A 21,205-nucleotide genomic window follows, 5' to 3' on the forward strand; every position below is an offset into this window, starting at 1 on the left:
AAGTCAAAAAAGAAACTTTATTAATTTTGCTTAAAAGGCAAGAAATAAAAAGGAGTGAGGGTCAAAAAAATAAAAGACCTGGTTCACTCCATGGCGGTCAACATGTTTCTGCCTCACAGATTGTTAATCAGGCATTCGTCAGGACCAGAGGGGGATGTGCGTAGACCCGGTGGTGTGCACGCTCTAAGGTACACCCAGCCGAGGGCTAATGTGTGAAAAGTCAAAAAGAAACACACTGGATAGTGTGACCTCCTCAAGAAACAATCTCCTTGAATTCACCAGTTTTCACCCGCGTCCATTAAGGGAAAATCTACCCTACGGACAATATCTCCGCTTACGACGGAATTGCACCACCTTGAGCGATTTCAAGAGCCAATCTCAGGATTTAACTGAGATTGCAGCACACTGGGATGACATTCGGTCGTCCCAGTGGAAGCCCGATGATGAAGCATGTCACCAACCAGGTTGGTGAGTGAGGGCTTTTCATACCCACTGGGTACTGTTCTGATGTTGCCAAGCTGACTTCCTATGAACATAACGGTTCACAGGGAATCTGAGGCTCGTGGCTCGATTGATTGATGTACCACATTGATTAGAGTGCCCCCTTATTTTACACTGGCTTCATTGTTTATTGATATCTAACCGAGGGGACTAGCCGTGTTGATCCCTTCCTCTCCTGTTGGTTTTGATACGTGATTGAGTATGGCCACGTCCGCGGCTTGGCCCTAATAAACCTTGTGGTAGAAGGGGTTGTGGTCGTGGGACTGGTCTAGAAGTACTTGGAGTCTCAGCCCCGTCTGTGTCTTCCAGGGATGTGTTGGAAGAATCAGAGAAAGTAACGCGCTGGTTGTTGCGACACCTGCCCCAGTTGCGGGCTCTGGGTGGGATGTAGGGAGTGTTGTAGAATTCCTCTCTAGGGTAGGGGTAAGTATTGTCGACGCTGTAGAATTTGATATCCTTCTGGATTTTAGTGACTTTTTTATTTAGCTCAAAGGTATTGAAAGTGGAGATGGTGGAGTTGATTTTATCAAGAAGGTTTTTAGCGTCTGTACAGGTTGTATCAGCTAGGATGAGTTTCTCTAGTTCAGCAATTTCCTCAAGTTCCAAGCGACTATGTTCGATGGCAGTATCAATGCCTAAGACCATCCAGTGGCGCGAGCAGGTGGTCGCAAGATGGCTGAAACTGGTACGGAATTTGGGGTCTTCAGTGAAAATCGCTGGAATATTTCTGATTTGCAGGCCAAGTGGTATTACGCCTGATTTCAGATATTCTGTGAGCATACGGGCGTGTAATTCAGTTCTGATTTGTTTTTTTCTTAATTTTTCAAGTTTATCAAATTGGAGACGGGGGGAGTTAGGAGTAGAAACAGGGGTGGTAGAAAGGGGGGGCCCAGAGAGGAGGGAAGGGCCACCAATTAAACGTTGGATGTAATCTTCTGAGTAGGAGGGAGTCTCCCTAGACATTCTAATAGACAAATGTATGACTAGAAGAGAAAAAACCAAGTAAATTGGTAAAGAATAGTGGATCTCAAAGCGACCTACTCTCGCAGCTAAGCAGCTGCTCACAATCTTGTAATAAACAACAGGAGCAATAACCCATAAACCTTGTTGAGACTAGGGTAAGTGTGCAAGAAACAACAAAAAATCTCAACTGGTATCATTTAAGAAGAGCAGTTAAAGATGCATGTATAAAGCATTGCAATCGAGAAAAGAGAGACTCTCAAACGGTAAATTTTGAAAAAATTGCACATGGCATCATGTATTGGATACAATTAATAAGTAAGGGGTAAACAACCTAAATGAAAAGGACAATGTTACAGTTGTAGCAGCACTGCAAGCAAAATCAATTGGCATAAACAACCCGAAATTGTACTTGGTGCTCGGATGTGTACGTGACACAAAGGAATAGCGACGCACGTGACAAAGTGAGATCAGCAGGGGACGGCGCAAAGTGAAGTGAAAACAAAGGTTCTGGTCTCAATTATTAACAATAAGGAATAATGTTCAGTTGTTCATAGAACCATAAGAAAAAGCTGCGCCATCAGTTGTGCTGACAGGTCGACGGCGTTTCGATCCAGTTTATTTTGGATCATCATCAGGACCGGGTTGGAATATTCAGGCGGTGCTGTACAGAGGGGAGAAAAAGGGGTAAGGGTGAGGGAGAAGAGGAAGGGCATAATAGTAGGGGATAAGTATTAGAAGCGTAATGAGGGGCAGAAGTAGTGTCCCCAGGGGACAGGGTGGAGCACAGAAAAGGCAACTAGAAGGGGCGATCAATTCGAGAAGGGAAAACGGCAAAGAAATTAATTAATGCCGCATACCTGTGGTGATGGTGCAGGTTACGAGCGAGTACCAGCGTGTAATCCAAAAAGGAGTGCTGGGGTGAGTAATGACAGGGAGCACAAAGCGGGAAGAGGGCCGCCGCTAGGAGAGACAATAATTACCTGATTTTGGTTAAACGGCAAAGATGAAAAAAACCTTACAACCGTGCAAGCTCAAACTACTTAGCTTTAGGTGATTTTAACTTCCACCTTGATAATGATAACGACCGGGATACTATCCATCTGTCAGAATTTATGAAGACCATAGGCCTTGATCAAAAAATTGAAGCCCCCACACATGGATGGGATTTTCTCTGACATTCCCTCCTTAGTTGTCACAGATATTCTTCCCTTAGCATGGTCTGATCATAAGGCCATATTCTTTTCTATTAGCCCCCTTCAGTCACATAATGCGGCCAGAGCGTCTCTAGCTGACACTCCCAATTCCAGATATTGGAATATGATAAACTCACAGGACCTTAATGCCATTCTGATAAACACTTGTCCCTCAACTAACATAGTGGATGACAATGTGGAGATAGTCGCCCTTAAATACAATATCTGGATAAAGGAGACCATGGACCTCCTAGCTCCCGAGAAAAAGCAGAAATAGTAGTACCCCGTCTGAACCCTGGTACTCAAAGACCTTAAGGTCACAGAAACAAACCTGTAGGAGACTGGAGCGAAAGTGGAGAACCAATTACGACTTGATTGACAGAGATACTTGTAAAAAAAAAGCCATTTTGGAGTACAAATCTCTGATACACAGGGAGAATACTAAATACTTCACCGAGAAGATTGTCAGTTGAAATTTTGTCCAAAGAACTTTTTAAAACAATAACAAAACTATCAAAATTGGCAAAAAAAAGGTAGCTCGTCGAATCAAACCCTCTGTGACAACTTCGCCAGTTTTTTCCAAGATAAAGTCAAGGAGGTTTTTGATTCATCTAATCAAAACCATAAGGAAGTATCTATTGACTCTGTAAAACAATTCTTCCACAATCCTTGATAGGTTTCCCCCCCTTGACAGAGAGCAAGTAATGAAACTTATCATGGCTTGCAAATCAGGGTCCCCACTTGACCCTTGGCCCCCCTAAAATCATTAATTTAGCTCCAAGTTGTTCGAGGAAACTCACACTAATATTAAATAAAGTGATCAACACAGGACGCATCCCCACTGATTGGAAGATGGTTTCTATCCTCACTATATTAAAAAAAAGTAACTTGGATTCCCTGGAACCCAGCAGTTAGAGATCTATTTTGAGGCTCCCTTTCCCCGCCAAAATTCTTGAAAAGGCACTAAATGCTGAATTAATGACCTGTATTGAAAATAATAATCTCTTGGATTCTTCACAATACAGTTTCAGAAAGGAGCATAGCAAGGAAACGGCTTAACTTGCCGCCTCTGAAGAGATTAGATGGGCCTTGGATAAAGGGGACCAAACCGTCCTGATACTGCTTGATCTCTCGGCGGCATTTGACGAGGTTAACCATACTATATTGATTAATCGTCTTAGGGCCATGAGAATCAGAGGAGCTGCCTTGCCCCTACGACAAGATTTCTTAACAAGCAGAAGAAACCTTGTTGCTCTGGGCAATTGCACATCTGAGCAATTTAATTTGCCATGTGGGGTGCCGCAGGGTTCTTCACTGAGCCCCACCCTTTCCAATTTGTACGTTGCACCCTTGGTGAAACTGATAAAGTCCCTGGGGTTCTCGGTGGTGGCTTACGCCGACGACACACAAATTGTGGTGTCTATCCTGAAAGACTCAGCTGAGGCGGACCTTAGGTTCTGCTCCTGTATGACGCAAATTGATCAATGGATGAAAACGAATTGCCTAAAGCTAAATTCAGGCAAAACTGAGGTGTTAGTCTTCGGTAACAACAAATCCGTATGGTCTCCTGACTGGTGGTCCCGCAATGTGGGACCCTTACCTATTCCAGCCCAAAAAGAGAGACACTTGGGAATCATTTTCGATGACAAACTTCACTTTGATCATCAAATAAAAGCCTATCTTCCTCAGTATTTTACACGCTAAAAATGATATAGAAAATCAGATCTTTCATATCAAAAGAACTCCAAAGATTGGTCCTTACCTCTCTGACCAAGCTGGATTATGGAAATTCGCTATTTATTGGGATCCGCAAGAAGTCTCTACAAAAATTACAAATACTACAAAACGCGGCTGCGAGACTTCTCGCTGAAATTACCAAACATAAATTAGGGCCCAAACTTTGATCAACCTACACTGGCTACCTATAGCAAATCGCCTAGAGTTTAAAACACTATGGACTTTGCTTTTTCCGTAGTAAACTAGCCTGGTACTCGCCTATCAGAAAGCTCAGATCCTCGGAAGCGAGGCTACTATCTATCCCTAGAGCAAAGCTCATGGCCTGGGTGCTGCCGGAGTTTCCTGTTGAAGGTAGCCACACTTTGGGATGCTCTACCTTTAGCCATCTAACGCTGTTCTGACTTCCGAATTTTTTGGAAACAAGTCAAAACCTGGCTGTTCTCTCACCGATGATTTTGAATGAATTCCGTCCAGGCCTCACATACCCTGTCTGCTCCAGCACCAAGACTCCCCCGGGCATTCAAGCTCTATATAAACCCTAAAATCAAATCAAACTGCATTTTAGCTCGAGCAAATATGCATTAGTAGATTTGCTCATGTAGAAATCTGTGGAGCAGTAACAAGTTCACACTCCCACCAACCACTTATTTCCCCAGCCCTGTAAGAAGTTTTAATTCTGCCCTTGTCAGGAGTAAATTTCAAACCTTTCTCTGTATGGGAAAATATTACAGACGAGCTGATAAAAGACCATAAAACATGCAAGTTAGTATGTTTGCATAGACTCAAAATGGCATTTCAACAATGGGTAACTATTGCTTAGGGCTACCTCCAGCTCCAGTATGTAGATCTGTGGAAATACTCATATATGTTGACCTGTTCTAGTGAAACTTTATTAAGAAACCAAACAAATGTCTTCATTCACTTAGTAAAGATCAATATATTTTTTCTGCACATTTACCATAAGCCTATTAGAATCACAACACTTAACTATGCCTGGATGTGCAGGGAAGAGAAATTAATAATAATTAAAAACTGAATGATTTTATTAGATGTTTGATTAGATTTGCATCTACTGTGGTTTGTATCCAGGAATCGCAAGATCACATTCTACACTAAGCATATGAAGTGGGTCCTGCTGAGGCATTCTACTGACAGTATAGTTAGGTATGGTAAAAAGATCTTAACTTATATTGAAAAACACCTCTGATATACTGAAAAAAACAAAGGTTAGAGTGATGTTATAGTTGTAAAAGGTAATGAGACTTTAGCTTGCGGTAAAAAAAACTAAATTCACTGAAAAAACAAAATTTTAAAGTAATGTTAAATATAGATGTACAAATACTACAAAAACGAATGTTTAAAATACAAACACTCAAATTCACCAGTTACAGTTCACTGAGCTAACTATAACTTGCACCCGCCAGGCACTGCTTGTAACCTCACATATTACATCACATTTCATGTTTTCTTTTAAACAACCCAGCTAATAACCGTGGTGCCACCTCTTGAGTCAGCTTATGCAGTGTGGGTTTCACTCCGAAAGGCCATTTGAAACTGTAAGCTCATGTTGGGGGCAGGGTATGAGCTTACAGTTTGGGATTAATGCTTGATTATGTTTAATGTCCACTATAAAAATGATTATTATGTGTGTTTTCTAACAATTGAATCATGATGTGCTGTTTTTTTTGTTTTTATTAGAGAAAGTAGCAATTAAAATACTGGACAAGACAAAGTTGGACACAAAGACTCAACGGCTGCTGTCTCGTGAGATTTCTAGCATGGAGAAACTGCATCATCCAAATGTCATTAGACTCTATGAAGTTGTTGAGACACTCTCCAAACTGCACCTCGTGATGGAATATGCGGCTGGTGGGGAGCTCTTTGCCAAAATTAGCACAGATGGAAAGCTATCAGAAACCGAAAGTAAACTTATCTTCTCACAGATTGTGTCTGCTGTCAAACATATGGTATGTTTTTGTACAACTTTGGGGAAATGCCCAGTTACCAATCCCAAGCAGAATCTGTTGTACACTGTTTTTGATAACACAGACGGCAAACAATGCTTTATTAGCAGGGCTAAAGACGAAAGTATTCATAAACCAGAGTTGCATATGATACCTACTTTGCTCAAGCACCTCCCACCCACTTTGATCAGCGTAAATTATGACACTTTTTTCTACTCCAGGCGATAAGGATAGAGTAACCATTCTAGCAGTGAAAATGGTATGAATGTAAAAACTGTGCTACAGTCTCATTCCTCTCAGGCTGCCAGTGGCCTCTCAGTACATTCTTACCGTCTTTCTTAAAAGAGTAGGATTCCCCTATCTGACCAAAATTGCATTTCCCTTAATCATCTTAAGAGAGCTGTATTTCCCGTAAGCATCCTAACAATCCCACCTTACTAGAAGCTTCCTCCTTATGAAAAACTCAAAATGGCTGCTTGTAGTAAGATGGATTGCCTTACCTGTTTAGTTCTCTACTTCATAACAGCACTTTTCCTGGTAGGATGAGTGTTGTCACTCTTTTTGTACCATTTGGACGTGCCTGAAGACTTAATGCTTTCGTCTTATATTTCTTTTTCCTTTTTATACTATTCCTTCTGGCAATTGAACAAATACTATACTCCTCCATTGGTATTTGCTGATGCTGTCGGATAGAGCGAGTTCCATTTATTTTGCCCTGTGTTTAATTTACCTCAAAACATCACTTAAGTGAATTACATTATATTTATTATAGTTCTTTTGTTGCTAGTTAAATTATCGATAATAATGTTCTAAATTCTAAATTCCTCTATATTCTAATAAGAATGAATGTGGTGGATTCATGTAAATAACTGTTGTTTATTAATGCTTAAGGAGAAACCTTACACAAAACCGAACCACCATCTTGAAAAGGTAACTGATTGTTCACATATGTACGTATTTTGGAGTGTTACAGACATGCTACGTGCCCTAATGCACCAGACATGCACAGTCCTTAAGATTAATATGAATGTGTGGTGACCTCCTCACATGAACCATGGATAATTTATGTGCCTTTATAATTGAGCCTTACTTAATGGATGTTAAGATTCGATCTATTCTATGATATGACTTCTGGTGGGAGCGTGCTGTATTTCATCTTATGTCATGCTCAAAATATCTGTATCTGACAGGCCAGTACAAATAGCTCTATCAAGTCTCTTAATCCACCAGATTTTCTTCTTTAATAGATCTTTTTCTAGCTATTTTCTCTTCACTTATTGTCCTTGATGTTTTTTAGAAAACCAAGGTTGTGCACTGTCAAGACCGGTAAAATCTGGTTTGCTCTGGAGTATTTTGCAATGTTCCAATATTATTTTTCTGATTTTCCTACCACTAGTTGAAAATGTGGACCTAAATACCAGTCTTTCTTGTCTGTTATGTCTTTATCTTTCGGAAGCTTTGATCTTGTTTTAGTTTCTACTCTTTTTTTTTTTTTTTACTTCTATCACTTCTTTGGGATACCCTCTCTGAATAAATCTTTGGTACATCATTTTTTGTTTGTTTAATATCTTCCAGGATTAGAAACAATGGGGTCGATTTAAATTACTCAATCTCCCTAATGGAGCTGTTACCCATCGAATTTTGGAAAGACACCCAAGCTGGCTGTCATTTCTACAGCATTCTCAGGAACTGCCGTCACGGAAGCTCCTGTCAGAGCTTTTTATAGTTTGGCGCAAGGCTCTTACACCAAACTAGTTTTCTTTTTATTTAAAACAAAAAAATCAATATTAATTTGCATTTAAGAAAGACTTTAAAAACTTGATGTAGTAGCTATTTTCTCTCTCAGCGTCAGGGCACCTTTTCAATATTTGTTTGCTCATAAGCGCTTAACATAACTCTTAAAATAAAATCCCAAAGCAGGATTTTCTTTTTGACAATAAAAAATATAATTTCCCCTTTGCCGTGGTAGTCATCTCCCCATACCGCCAGGGTTTTCTTGGCGGTGACAAGCAGTGAAAACTGACCTATACTTCTGACCATCAAAGTTAGGTGGCTGGAATTAGAGGTCTGCCTGAGACTGCACCTAACTCTGCAGGGCCGTCAGAATCGTTTAATTATGGCAGAGACAGAGCACTCTACCATGATTAAACCTATGATCCACCTGTATCTAAATCAGGCAGGTGGACCTTTATATTGGCTGTATGTATACTCCAGTGCCGCTGCGATGGAGTATACAAACCACCAAGATATAAATCAGGCCCAGTGTCTTTTGGTTTTTGAACCTGCAAATATGGCAAGTTGTTTTAAGCAGATATTGGTGAAAACCATTATAATAGCTCACATTAGTGTGATAACCTTTGCAAGATGGCTGTTCATTTGTTTGTCCGGTGTCTCTTTAAGCACTAAAAAATAGCCATTATTCACAGGAGAACACCACATTCCCTCTTTTGAGAATATCATTATCGATTATTTTAGAACAGTTTTATCGATATTTTTACTAGCAGTGAGAAAATGATGAATATAATGTAATTCAGTTCAGCTCTGTTCTAAGATAGTTTAACCACTGGACAACATGGTGCTCACTCACAATGACAGTGATGGAGCTGATTTTTTTGTACTTAAAGATTCTCATATAGTCGTTGTACAGGAGCCTCCACTGGTCATATGGACCTTTAGTTGTCGGCTGAAAACATTTGAAAGGAACTAGCATTGGCAATACATTTAAAACACAGTGAAACCAATTTGATTCCACCATAACAACTGATAAGATGGAGTACAAACCATAAAGGTTTACAAACAACTATCATTTAGTAAAATCAATGTATCCAAAGTCAGTACATATCCATATAATCATGCAGTCTGTTTGTGTAGTTTATGAAGAAGAGGATACAAAATATAACAAGATAAAAAGCACAGAATATAAAGCAGGTTGGTTCCATAGACCTTATCTATATATAGCTCTGAAAATAGCAAAGAGAATTATTTTAGAGAGGAAGGTGTCAGCATCATAGAAACCAAATTAAGATTGTCTTGGTTGAAATGGTATTCAAGTGTGAAGCTCAACACCGTAGAGAAGGGGGATATGCAGAGTGAGAAAGATCTTCTGTCAGTGAAGTCCGGTCACAATCTGCTGACTATTTTAAGAAATAGACAATCAATACACAGTAGTAATTTCTGGAAGCTCCATCCCACCGACTCACTCTGCACAGTGCATTCAAAGATGAAGTTCTCTGGTTGCAGGTAGACCCCCCCAGGTTCCCAGAGTCAAACAAAGAACGCACATGCTGAAGTTAGTCAGTCAGTCTGGCCTGATACAGGAGGCTCTTTCACATCCCTACTTGCTAAATATCTAGAGCCAAAATTGGATTAGGCATGCTACATCTCATGGTTCTCTATAATAAACAATGACTATATTATTACTGACGAGCACTTCTTGATAAGGCATCTGCAGAGGAGAGTAAAAACATGAAACTTGCAATGCATTTATTAAAGAGACAACTCGAGTGATTGAGACCGAGGCCCAAGCCGTGTCATCCAAGAGAGGATAGATGGCAACCTATGAATACAGTTAGCATGAGCGAATACAGTGATATAATACGGCTAACTATGAGGCTCTAATGCAGCCACCAAACACTAATTAATATGATGCCCACTGATTAACATGTTTTTGGAAAATGTGTAAATGTGTTGCACTAGTGCATGAAATGTTAAATTGCACTGCATCAACAGCATCAGTAGACACATTTTAATGCATGGCAGGCTCATTTAAACAAGCTCACATGTCAGCTCCTATCCGGACATTATAGATGGATTGGGGAGCATCTCTTGTAGATGGTAAGCCCAAATCATTAACTAGTTCACATTTAGTGATTTACACAGTTTATGTTTACTCAACATTGGTCCATGCACATTGAGTTGTTTATTACATGCTAGGTAACACTCTGAATTAAAGTTGGACAAGTAATTCTCAAATGGTCTTATTTAACCAGTATGCATGCATACTTGTTCTGCCTTAAGTTGGTTATCGTGGAAAGTTTAGGAAGTGTCCTACAAAGGCAAGTCAGAATCATTTCTAGCTTAGCATTGCAGCAAAATAAAGTTGTAGTCGCTTTATGCATAACTAAGATTGAACTGAGCACTTTTAGATTAATACTGTACGTGCCAGGTAGTACTTTGAACCATAGTACAGCAGCCTCAATGAATCAGAAGACTTTGAAGTGTACTAACAGGTATACACCGAATTACAACTGCCGCATCACAAATAAGTGCCTCAGTACAATGGTGGTGGGACCGCCACAGTCAGGCCGTCCACCATGGGACTCTGCATGACTGCCCGCCACAATATGATGGAGGGTGGGCGGAGATACCGACCGCCATGCATCCGACGGGCTCAAAGAACCCATTGGTGCTTCGGAGGGACTGCAGTCTCTATAACAGTAGTGGTGCCTGCACAGGCACTGCCGTAGGGATTACAATGTCCCTTTCCGCCAGCCGTTTCATGGTGGTAAACATGCCATGAAATGGTAGGCGGAAAGTGACGTGGGGACCTGTAGCAGGCCCCCTTTCCCTCATGGCCCTCTGATATATATGGTGCCCCCTACATATCCCTGCACCATGTGGCAGGCCCCGCATGCAGCCTGCCACAAAGTGCAGGGATATGTGCAATACGTTTATTTTGGACTGCGGCCTGTACTGCAGCCTGCAGCACACACCGCAATACAAAATATACAGATTGCGACCTTCTTGAAGGCGGTCTCATCCTTATCCCAGCTAGTTGGGCGGTCCTGTTCCTGACAGGATTGCAGTCGGACACTCGTCCGACCGCCATCATAATCAAGCCCTAAGTGCTGTTTGCAATTAAACTCAGTGGCTGGGCAACAAATTTATGGATGATACATGTACTGGAAAGAGACTATTGTCACTTGGTCATGTTTTCCAACATCATTTCAATAAGCAAGACTGCACACTGTAGAGGATATATTGAACAACATGTTCATAGACCAGCATATAGACTCCACAATTGGTGTTCTGACCAGGGCTTACAACAGCGCTTGAAACAGTAATTATGTATATTGTTTAATTGGTCAGCAATTATGAGTTAAGCCTAAGGGATTACTAGACTAGTAAATCAGTTCTAGACCCTTTGGTTTTATCATGTGATCGCATATGTTATATGGGAATGAAAACTATTCAATTATTGATTTCGTGTCATTTAGCTATATGACTGGCAAAGTGGAATTCACAAAATATTCTGAAAAACTTGCTACCATACACAGCCCGCTGACACATCATTGAGTGTAACGCTTACAAGGAAATTGCAGCGCATCAGTGAGTATAGTTTAGCAGAACTACTCAAGGCTATTAATTGAGTCAGAATCATGAAGGTAAACATATATGTGTTATGATTATGCTACTCACAAGTTATATTCATTGATTGTTTTTTTTTAGTTATGTTGCTTTTCATTTGTTTGCAGAGATGAAAAAATCATCCCTCAAATGAAGAGCTCACTTTCAGCCCAAAATGTATTGTTGATCAGAGAGTTGAACAGCAATATATTTGTTTTTCTACTTTTCCACATGAAAGTGTTAATGCTCCAAAGCAGTTCAAGTGGTATTTAAGTGTTTCATAGAAGGAACATTCCCTTTGTTTCATGAATTATTATGCAATACAGACCTAAGCCAGTACTTAGCTTTATGTCAGCTTCACCCCAATCTCTTCCATCAACAGATTGTGTCTCATGCCCCCACAACTTGTATAACCTGTCTGTCCACCTGTTAAAATAAAGGGAGATATTTCATTTTGTTCTAGTAACATTAGTAACATTCTCCACTGATCCACTTTAATTGTGTGTACATTATGCTGTCTGCTAAATGCAGCCTGAATTTATTTATTTCAGGGCATTATTGACACTGAAAGAATCAAGTAATTTCATTGTAAACACCTGACAGGAAGCAGAGAACATTGTTCAAGAGACTCCATAAACCTTTGTATGTAACACACAATTCTACTGCAGGGGATTTCCATTTATAGTCATAAGCACTGAATAGTCTGACCCATGTGCGGGGACCCCAGAGCAGTTCTTTAATATATCTTCTTAAGTGTGGGGTTTCTCCTTTCTTCAGGAAGGTCTGCAAAGACACTTAAGAAAGAGACAGATTATGCAGCCTATATACCTAGGCTACAATGGACACATTCTTCACCATGTAGACGAAAAAGGGCCAGATTAAGGTATTTGAGGATAATTTGAGATGATTTGCCAACAGCATAAATATCCTTCACAGCCCCTTTTTTTAGGACAGAGTAGCCTCATAGGCTGCCATTATATGACTAAAAAAGAGGCTGTGCCTTTATGAACCCAGAGACCACGAGTATCCCTTCATACACTCTTAAAATGTTTTTAGAAATTGCTAAATATCACCTTTACTTGACGTTTTTCATCTCTCCCAGCCCATTTCTGTTGGTTTTTGACAGAAAAGTGTGTTATTTGTCAGAAAATACCTTCATTATTTGACATGTGCCCTGAATGTGGCGGGAAAAAGGACAAAACAGACCCTTACGACATCTGTATCATCTGCCTATCTTCAACTCATTGACCTGACGCCTGTCATATCTGCAAGAGAAAGAAAGATTTACCTTCAGGGAACTGAAAAGAGACTCTACCAAAAAGCACAGGCTACAATGGGACCTCAGAGTGAGGGGATTGTAATTCTTCCACCAGGGCTCTCAACTTGCAGAGGATGTGGAAGGTCTAAGAAGCGTTTTCCTGGCAAAAAATGACATTGGTCACAGTCCACATCAAGAGGATTAACATCGATGCAAGGTATGGTGCTGACTGGTTCGCCGTCAAGAGCTGGCTCGACGTTGAGGAATCGTCACTGCTCGTCGTCAAGGCAACCCCAGTCAACGTTGAAGGGGCATACGCAATCAACTCACCGACTGTGTTTGACGTCGAGAAGTTTCTCGCAGTCAGGAAGTAGTGGTTTGACGTTGAGGGCTGCACCGATATCCAAACGTCATAGTAGGTCAACGTCGAGGAGCGCACAGGAGACAAGGAAAAAGAGGAGAATCATATATTCCTCTCCAGGTTCACAATATTCAAGAGTTTATTCACCCTCACTTGTTGAGCTTCCATCATCTCTGTCTCCGCATCTACCTTCGTCGTCTCTTACACAGTCATTACTGCCTCCGCGGCCACTACCTCGACCAACAGGACCTCCTCCACCAGCAGTGCCTCCTCTATGAGAAGGGCCTCCTCTGCCAGTATCGCCTTCTTCTCCTCCAAGTTCTAGATCATGCTCTTGATTGTGCCGCCACTATCATCATCATGGCCGCCATTGAACGAGGTACTCTTCCAACTCTTCACAACATTCTCAACGTCACCGTAGGTCTCACCACACCAGATCAAGGTCACGATCTCATCGACACCAAACTGATACTTCCTCCACTACTGCAGGGCGATATTCCCCAACTTTGACAGACACTTCACTGCCTCGTGTCTCCCTGGTGGATGGCATTACAATCTTCCATGAGGTTCTAATCCGAGTAGCGGACAAGCTGAACATACTGATGTTGGTTCCTACTCCTTCGACATCGATCATTTTAGAAATGCTACATTAGCGTACATCCTCAAGATCTTTGCTTCAATTGGTTTGCAGCATCCTCAAACCTGCCATGGAACTCTTTTTGACGCCAGCTATTGTGAAGTCTGCTCCAACCAGGCTTCAAAAGAAGTACCAACCTCCAGATCAAGACCCTCTAGTTTTCTGATCCTCTCCTCCTCCCGACTCTGTAGTAATTTTGGCTGCTAAAAAATACCATTCAACCTCTCCATCAACATCTTCTCCTCCAGATAAAGAGGTCAGAAAACTGGATTCAGCAGGCCGCAAAGTCTGCAGCACAGCAGCCACATCTATGAAGGTATATGTAAAGCAATGGGGTAACCCAGTATCCCTCAGAACCTGGGCATATGTGCTACAAACAACTCAATTTCTTTGTAGTGTTGAACATTTAAAAAAGTGATTAACGTACACAACCACAAGGACAAAATGTTGTTGTTCACAAAGAAAAGAATATTTTACTTTATGTTTCCAACTTATTCAAGTAAGGTCAAGAATTACCATGACAAAAAAAAGGAGAAAGGCTGTCTGATCATTCAATTAATAAAACGGCGTATGTGAACGTGATTATAGTGACATAGTGAGTGAAGTGACAAGGTGGCGAGATCTGTGTATTATACAACAAGGTGACATGATACTGTACATATATTTACAAATGACACTATTGAGAACAAGGTCCAATTTCAAGTTAAAGTAGCAATGTCCCTAGCTTGATAAATTAATTACATGGGTTTGTGTGCTAGGGGACCAATTGAAGCATGGACAAATAACCGTCGACGTTTCGACCCTGACAAGCAGCATAAGTTAAGGATGTCAAAACGGGTCTTCTTCAGGACAGGGTGATGAGCTGGACAGCCTGCAGAAAGAAAATTCTGAGTGAGTGTGTGTTCCTAGCGTGTGTGGGAACATGCCAATGCATCGGGTGTGTACAATACATTCATAGGTTCTTCTAAAAAAAATCGAAGGACGCACGTGAAGCTAGACCCTAAAGCCTTCAGGTGAGTACAACAGGGGTATGGCCCAACTGGTAGTCAAAGGTAGACTGTATCAGTTACCTATAGTAATAATGGGGGGATTGTATTAGAGAGGAAATTTGGGTAAAAATATCCCTCAATTCAAATGAATGGCAACATCCCAAAAGGTTGGATTAACGGGTCAAGCATACCTGATAATAGGAAATGAAACAGGTAGGAGATTGCTCCTGGCAATCAGACCGATTTCAGCTAAAACACTTGGTTAAATGGCAGACACCAATGAAAGAACAAATCAGTCGTGGGGCATCGAACTGTGAAAAGATGGAATAAATCCTAAATGTGCAATTCAAATTGGAGACAATTGCTTAAAATCCCAATGAAACTAAGGAAAAACGCATACCTGGATATCAGAGTAATTTCGAAAAAAGTACCGATTGGGCGTAGTAAGTGTTTTAAGGCATCGCTGTAGCTATACAGCGAGAGAGAAAAACCCGATCTTAGTCTAAAATGTTGAGGTAAATGGGAATGCGACTGGGCTGGGAAAAAATTCCCGAGCGCACAAACCTTGTGACAGCTGGCCGAGTGGCACGATTCTGTAATCTTTGCCGACAACCGCAGAAACGCCCATGGTTAAATGGAGCGCTGCGTGATGAAACTGACATGCACACAAGCGTGCAGCAGCTAAGACCGGCATAGGAACGGAAGTTACACAGAAAAAAGACTTGCAGGTTTTAGAGTAAAACATACAGTAGGGATGGGGAAAAAATGTATTGTGTGGTGCATTATGGGTCACAATGAGGCTTTAATATCTTAGAATGATGCAGGCTCAAATACTGAAGACAAAAGTAATGATTACATTCAATGAGAAGAACATTTGGCTCAAAAATGTTTGACAGGGCATTGATGGTTGCATATGCTCAATAATTTGCTTAAACAAACAATGGATTTATTCACAATTTTTCAACAGTAGTCCACACATTTCAACATTAAGTGGAGCATCTAAGGGCATTTGCTAATCTCTGGCATAGAGAATTTTACAGTTATGCAAGCAAAGATAAACGTTCATATATTAAATGTACTGACAGTATTTGTTGACAATGACTGTTTGAAATTGGCTACGTGGAGTAGTCAGTCAAGGCAAAGAATTGTAACCATACAGAGGTCATGTGTGTGTCAGTCAACGAATGTATGCTCTGCCATTTACCAATTAAGGAACTATTCTCTGTCAGGGCAAGAGTCATGATTATGGAACGTACCCCAGTTGGTGCAAGGAAAGACCGGAGTAACCTACCCTTGTTGTTAAAAGTGTATCAACCCATTTGTCTCTCAAATAAATACGATGTTAGTTCCTTCTCCTTCCACATCGATCATTTTAGAAATGCTACATTAGGGTACATCCTCAAGATCTTTGCTTCAGTTGGTTTGCAGCCTCCTCAAACCTGCCATGGAAAACTGGATTCAGCAGGCTCTACTGCTCTCTTGGGCAGATATGATCGGGCCCTGTGTGATTTCATCAAGCATTTCGCTGAACATCTTCCGAGAGAGGATTTCATAGAAATTGTCAATGAGGACCCAATGGTCTTGAATCAAATCATTAGGGCTGCAGGGGATTCTTTGTTACTAGCTGCTCGTACCTCACGGGTGTCTTTAAGAAGACATGCTTGGATCTGATGACGTCTCTCAAACCAGAGGTGCAATATTGCATTCAGAACTTGCCATTCTCAGGCTCTACGCTCTTTGGAAGCCATGCGAACAACAAGATAGCAAGAATGAAAACTGAAATGGACACTCTAAAAGCTGTGGGTCTTAAAAAACCAAAAGATCAACAGAAATTATTTCAACCCTCCCAACATCAGTTCTATCCACAAGGGTTCAAACCCCTCACTGGGTCACAGGTAGATTTCAGCTGCAACAAAGGTCAGAAGTCAACACTCTTTTGCAGAAGATGCCCTTCCCCACAGGCAATGGGGAAAGGGAATTTACTCCAGGTACTTCCTGGTGACAAAGAAGGACAAACACGAATTTAGACCCATTTTCGATCTCAATATCGGCAACAAATGGATTCGGCGGGAGAAGTTCCAGATGTTGGCTTTACATTAAATCTACCCCCAATTACACCAGGGAGATTGGTTCTGCTCTATCGACCTTCACGATGCACACTTCCACATTCCCATGGCCAATAAGCATTGAAAGTTTCTAAGATTCATTGTGGTGCTCGACTATTACCAGTACACAGTACTCCCTTTTTGCCTGAAGTCCCAAAATATTCTTGAAGTGCATAGCTGTGGTGGCAGCCCATCTGGGAAAGCACCGAATCTTCGTCTACCCATATCTAGACAACTGGCTCATAAAGGCGTCACCTTCTCAAGAAGCCCAACTGCATTTCAATTGGATTTGTGATCTCCTTTATCATCTGGGTCTTCACATCAACCTCAACAAGTCCACATCCACAACCGTCCAGATTTTATATTACCTATGGGCCTCCATCAGCACCATTAAAGCAAAGTTGTATCCTTCAGAGGAGCAAGGCTTATCGATCCTTCGGAAATGTCAGACTCTCATGAAGATCCCTAATCCAACAGTAAGAGCAGTATCATTTCTTCTTGTTTCAATGGCGACCTGCATCTTTCTCACTCCAAATGTTCACCTCCACATGCATCCTCTCCAAGAATGTCTAGAAGACCAGTGAGATCAACTGACCGGCAACTGGGAGGCCAGGATTACGCTATCCATACATGCGATACAGTCCCTAAATTGGTGGGGTTCTCTAACCAATCTCCTACAAGGCATGCCGTTTCACCAACAGGTCCCCTCGCAGACCATAGTGACATATGTATCACTACTTGGATTGGGATCTCACATGGATTGCTTTCAGATTCAGGGTTCATGGTGTCAGAGAGAGATGAGATACCATATCAATATCCTCAAGCTCGCCGCACTGCATCTAGCACTCACGGCTTTTCACCCATCATTCACGACCAATACCCTACTTGTCCAGATGGAAAATACAATCACCATGTGCTGCCTCATCAAGCAGGGTGCACCAGATCCAGAGCCTTGTCACTAGAGGCCCAGATGATTTGAAAATGGCTCTTGGCCAGGAAACTGAAGATAAGGGCAACTTAGCTCCCGGTTGTCCAAAATGTTCAGGTAGACACTCTCAGCAGAGATCTTAACGAAAACCACGAATGGGTCTTGCACGACGACGACATTCAAAGTATCTTCCAAATGTGGAGCACCCCTTCTATCCACCTGTTCACCACAGCAGCAAACATAGAAAAACAGAAAATGTTGTGACTTTGCATCCAGGTACTACCATTGGAGACGCTGGTGAATGCCCTATTGATTGACTGGTCTGGCAAATTTCCCGTGCCTTTCCACTAATTCCCATGATCTCGACGGTCCTGATCAAACTGTCCCACACCAAAGCCAAGATGATCGTCGTAGCTTCAGAGTGGCCAAGTTAATGGTGGTTCCCAGAACCTTCTTGACTGGTCATAGCGTCCACATCTCAAGCTGTCATGCAGAACAGACCTGCTATCGAAGTTTGGAGGCCAGATGGTACACCCTATAACACCTTTCTTGGAAGACAACTTTCCTTGTAGCAGTAAAAATCAGCTTGCAGGATTAGCGATCTTCTTTAGCCATATAATGACAGACAGACAGGCTGCTCGGTCCTGCTTTCCTTAATCTCTGTCATACAAAAGGGTTGTGAAGGATATTTATGCCTTTTGCAAATCATGTCAAATTATCCTCATACACCTTATTCTGGCCTTTTTTTGTCTTCATGATGAAGAATTTGGCATTGTAGCCTAGGTATCTAGGCTGCATAATCTGTCTCTTTGCAGGCCTTCCTGAAGAAAGGCGAAACTACACACTTCAGAAGATTTATTGAAGAACTGCTCCGTGGTCCCCGCACATGGGCGGGACTATTCAGTGCTTATGACTATAATAGAAATTCCCCAACAAGAGAACAGGCTACAGGTAAGAAACAATTCCTTATCGTAATATGCGTCAGAAGTGATGTGAGAAAGCATGTTCACCCATTACAAAGCTGTACATGATATATCCCATTGACTTATTAAGTGGATTGGTAGACTAGCTTGGTCTAGAGAGGAAAAGCTGGCTATCATATTGGTTGATTTGTAAGCCTACTTATGTAGCTTATTGTGACTGATAAATCCACTAACCCCTTTTCCTACAGAGTGACTTCACCACAAACTCAACAGAACTGGTGCATTAAAGTCCAAATCCTAAGTGTAGTTTTCTGTCTCTGCCATTACGGTTTCTGTGAGTCTTCCTGTGAAAGAAGCACCTTCCTATGATTATCCCTGTTGACTGAATCAAAGAATATTTGGTCTAGATGTGGTATTTTCCACCCTTCTGAGTCTGACGTGACGCCTGACAAGGGGCGAGAGATGTTCAATAGGTTACTTTCATGGGATAATGAAAATAGTAAGTGTTATCCACCTTCCATGACGGTGAAAGCTTGGAAGGCATGGATGGTTATAATAATAAACTGGTTCTCTTGGTGGGAATTTTTGTGAGCCAGGAACGTTTGAAAACTGTATAAAAATATTTAATTTTGATATAATGTGTCAAAATGTAGTATTGTGAAAGTGTTACCAAAAGATCTAACATAGTTGCATACTGATATCTACATAAGTGGCATTGTAAATATGAGTTTATTTTGTTATAATGCTTTTGAAAGAAACTTCTCAATACCATACCTGATTCAAAAATAATGTAAAACTTCACCACTTTATTTATGATGGTCATTGTTATGCCCGCCCAGGGTGCCTGCAATGGTAGACAAATTATACATTTATTTTGCCACACTTAAGGCTGCCATGGCAAACGACTGCACACTGTTACAAATTGTAACTTTTAATACTACAAACATTCCCTTAATTCATGCTATTGATCATATGAGCTTCTGAGATGCTCCTAGTTAACTTCTAAAAGAGCACAGAATTAAGAAAAGGGGCACGTGGTTATAAGATAGCGCATGGAATCCTTACAAGAAATCCTTACATTTATGTTGTATTTTAGTCTTATTGGGCTCCTCCTCAACCTCAATTGTCCCCCCTGAGTTCCTTCTGTTTGTTTCTATTTGTAACAATTCATAAATCTTTGTAAGATTACGTAAAAGAGTACTACAGTAGTACTACATTATGTACTATAAAATACCTTTGTTGGTAGGCCAGTATATTTCTGGTGCCTTCTATTACGCTCCCCAAACTCCTGCATTCCTCCCTTCCAAAAAAAACATTGGTGACTCGCCATTCACCCTCATGCATTCATCTCAAGCCCCCAAGAAAGAAATCATGTCATCCATGTAGTGTCGCTGTGCCTGACTTGGCATATTACGTCAGGGTCAGGCATGGCCAGAAACGGTGGGGAAACGGCGGGGCGAGGAAACGGCAGATAGGGCAGAAGACAGGGAGAATAAAGACGCGTTGAAATGCAGCTGGTGTCGGCGTCTTTCTATTAACGCACCCGACATGAAACCTGGTAACAAGGGTAGGATGCGAGACACCCCCCTCGAACTTGCAAATGCCGACGACGCGCTGCAGCTCGTGCAGTGAACAGGTCGTTATTGTGTGCCACTGCAAACACGCTCGGCGGATCGCGCTGAAGTTGTGCGCCGCCCTGCCCTACATTGCCTGCCACTCAATCACTGACAGATGCCCCGGTGCTTGGAAGAAGGAAACGCCACCTCGAGCAGGGGTAAGCCTTAATGCCAGATGCCCAATGCAGCATGCAGCCATAGCACCAGTTTGCCTCACTGTTTCAGCTAGAAGATAGCTTGCGACCTCACGGCGATTTACTGCACCTCTCCGTTACCAGACACCCCACTGCCCGCTGAGACAGGAAGGGGGAGCTGAGTCAGTTGTACATCGGATTCTTCGCAAAATGCACGACCTGGTCCAGCGCATATTACACAGCCCGGACCAATGCTAATGGGAGTATCATTCCTGCGTCCCCCTGAATCCCTGCTGCTGACTTCCGGAAATAGCATGGGCCCAAAGTGGCAAAGTTGGCTAGAAGACTTTGAGGACTTCATGATGGGCTTGCAGGTCAATAACCCCGATCAACAACTCATTGCTTTGCGGAATCTAGTGGGCAAGGATGTCGGACAGATCATTAAGGTACTACCGCCGGCCAACTCTGCGTCATACGCGTATGTGAGAGAAACACTAAAGAGGAAATTCCTCCACAAACGAAACCTGGACTATGAGCGCTACACCTTCAA

General features: G+C 41.8%; 1 protein-coding gene across 2 annotated transcripts in view; it reads left to right on the forward strand.

The window, feature by feature from the left end:
• NIM1K (NIM1 serine/threonine protein kinase) overlaps positions 1–21,205 on the forward strand; it is a 340,964-nt gene that overhangs the window by 288,943 nt on the left and 30,816 nt on the right. For both annotated transcript variants that reach the window (XM_085640716.1, XM_085640715.1), the window contains exon 3: positions 6,093–6,361. In XM_085640716.1, coding sequence (XP_085496842.1) covers positions 6,093–6,361 — 269 coding nt within the window. The remainder of the gene's footprint in view (positions 1–6,092; positions 6,362–21,205) is intronic.

The sequence above is a fragment of the Triturus cristatus genome, chromosome 2_1, assembly GCF_964204655.1.
Source record: "Triturus cristatus chromosome 2_1, aTriCri1.1, whole genome shotgun sequence".
Classification (NCBI taxonomy): Eukaryota; Metazoa; Chordata; class Amphibia; order Caudata; family Salamandridae; genus Triturus; species Triturus cristatus.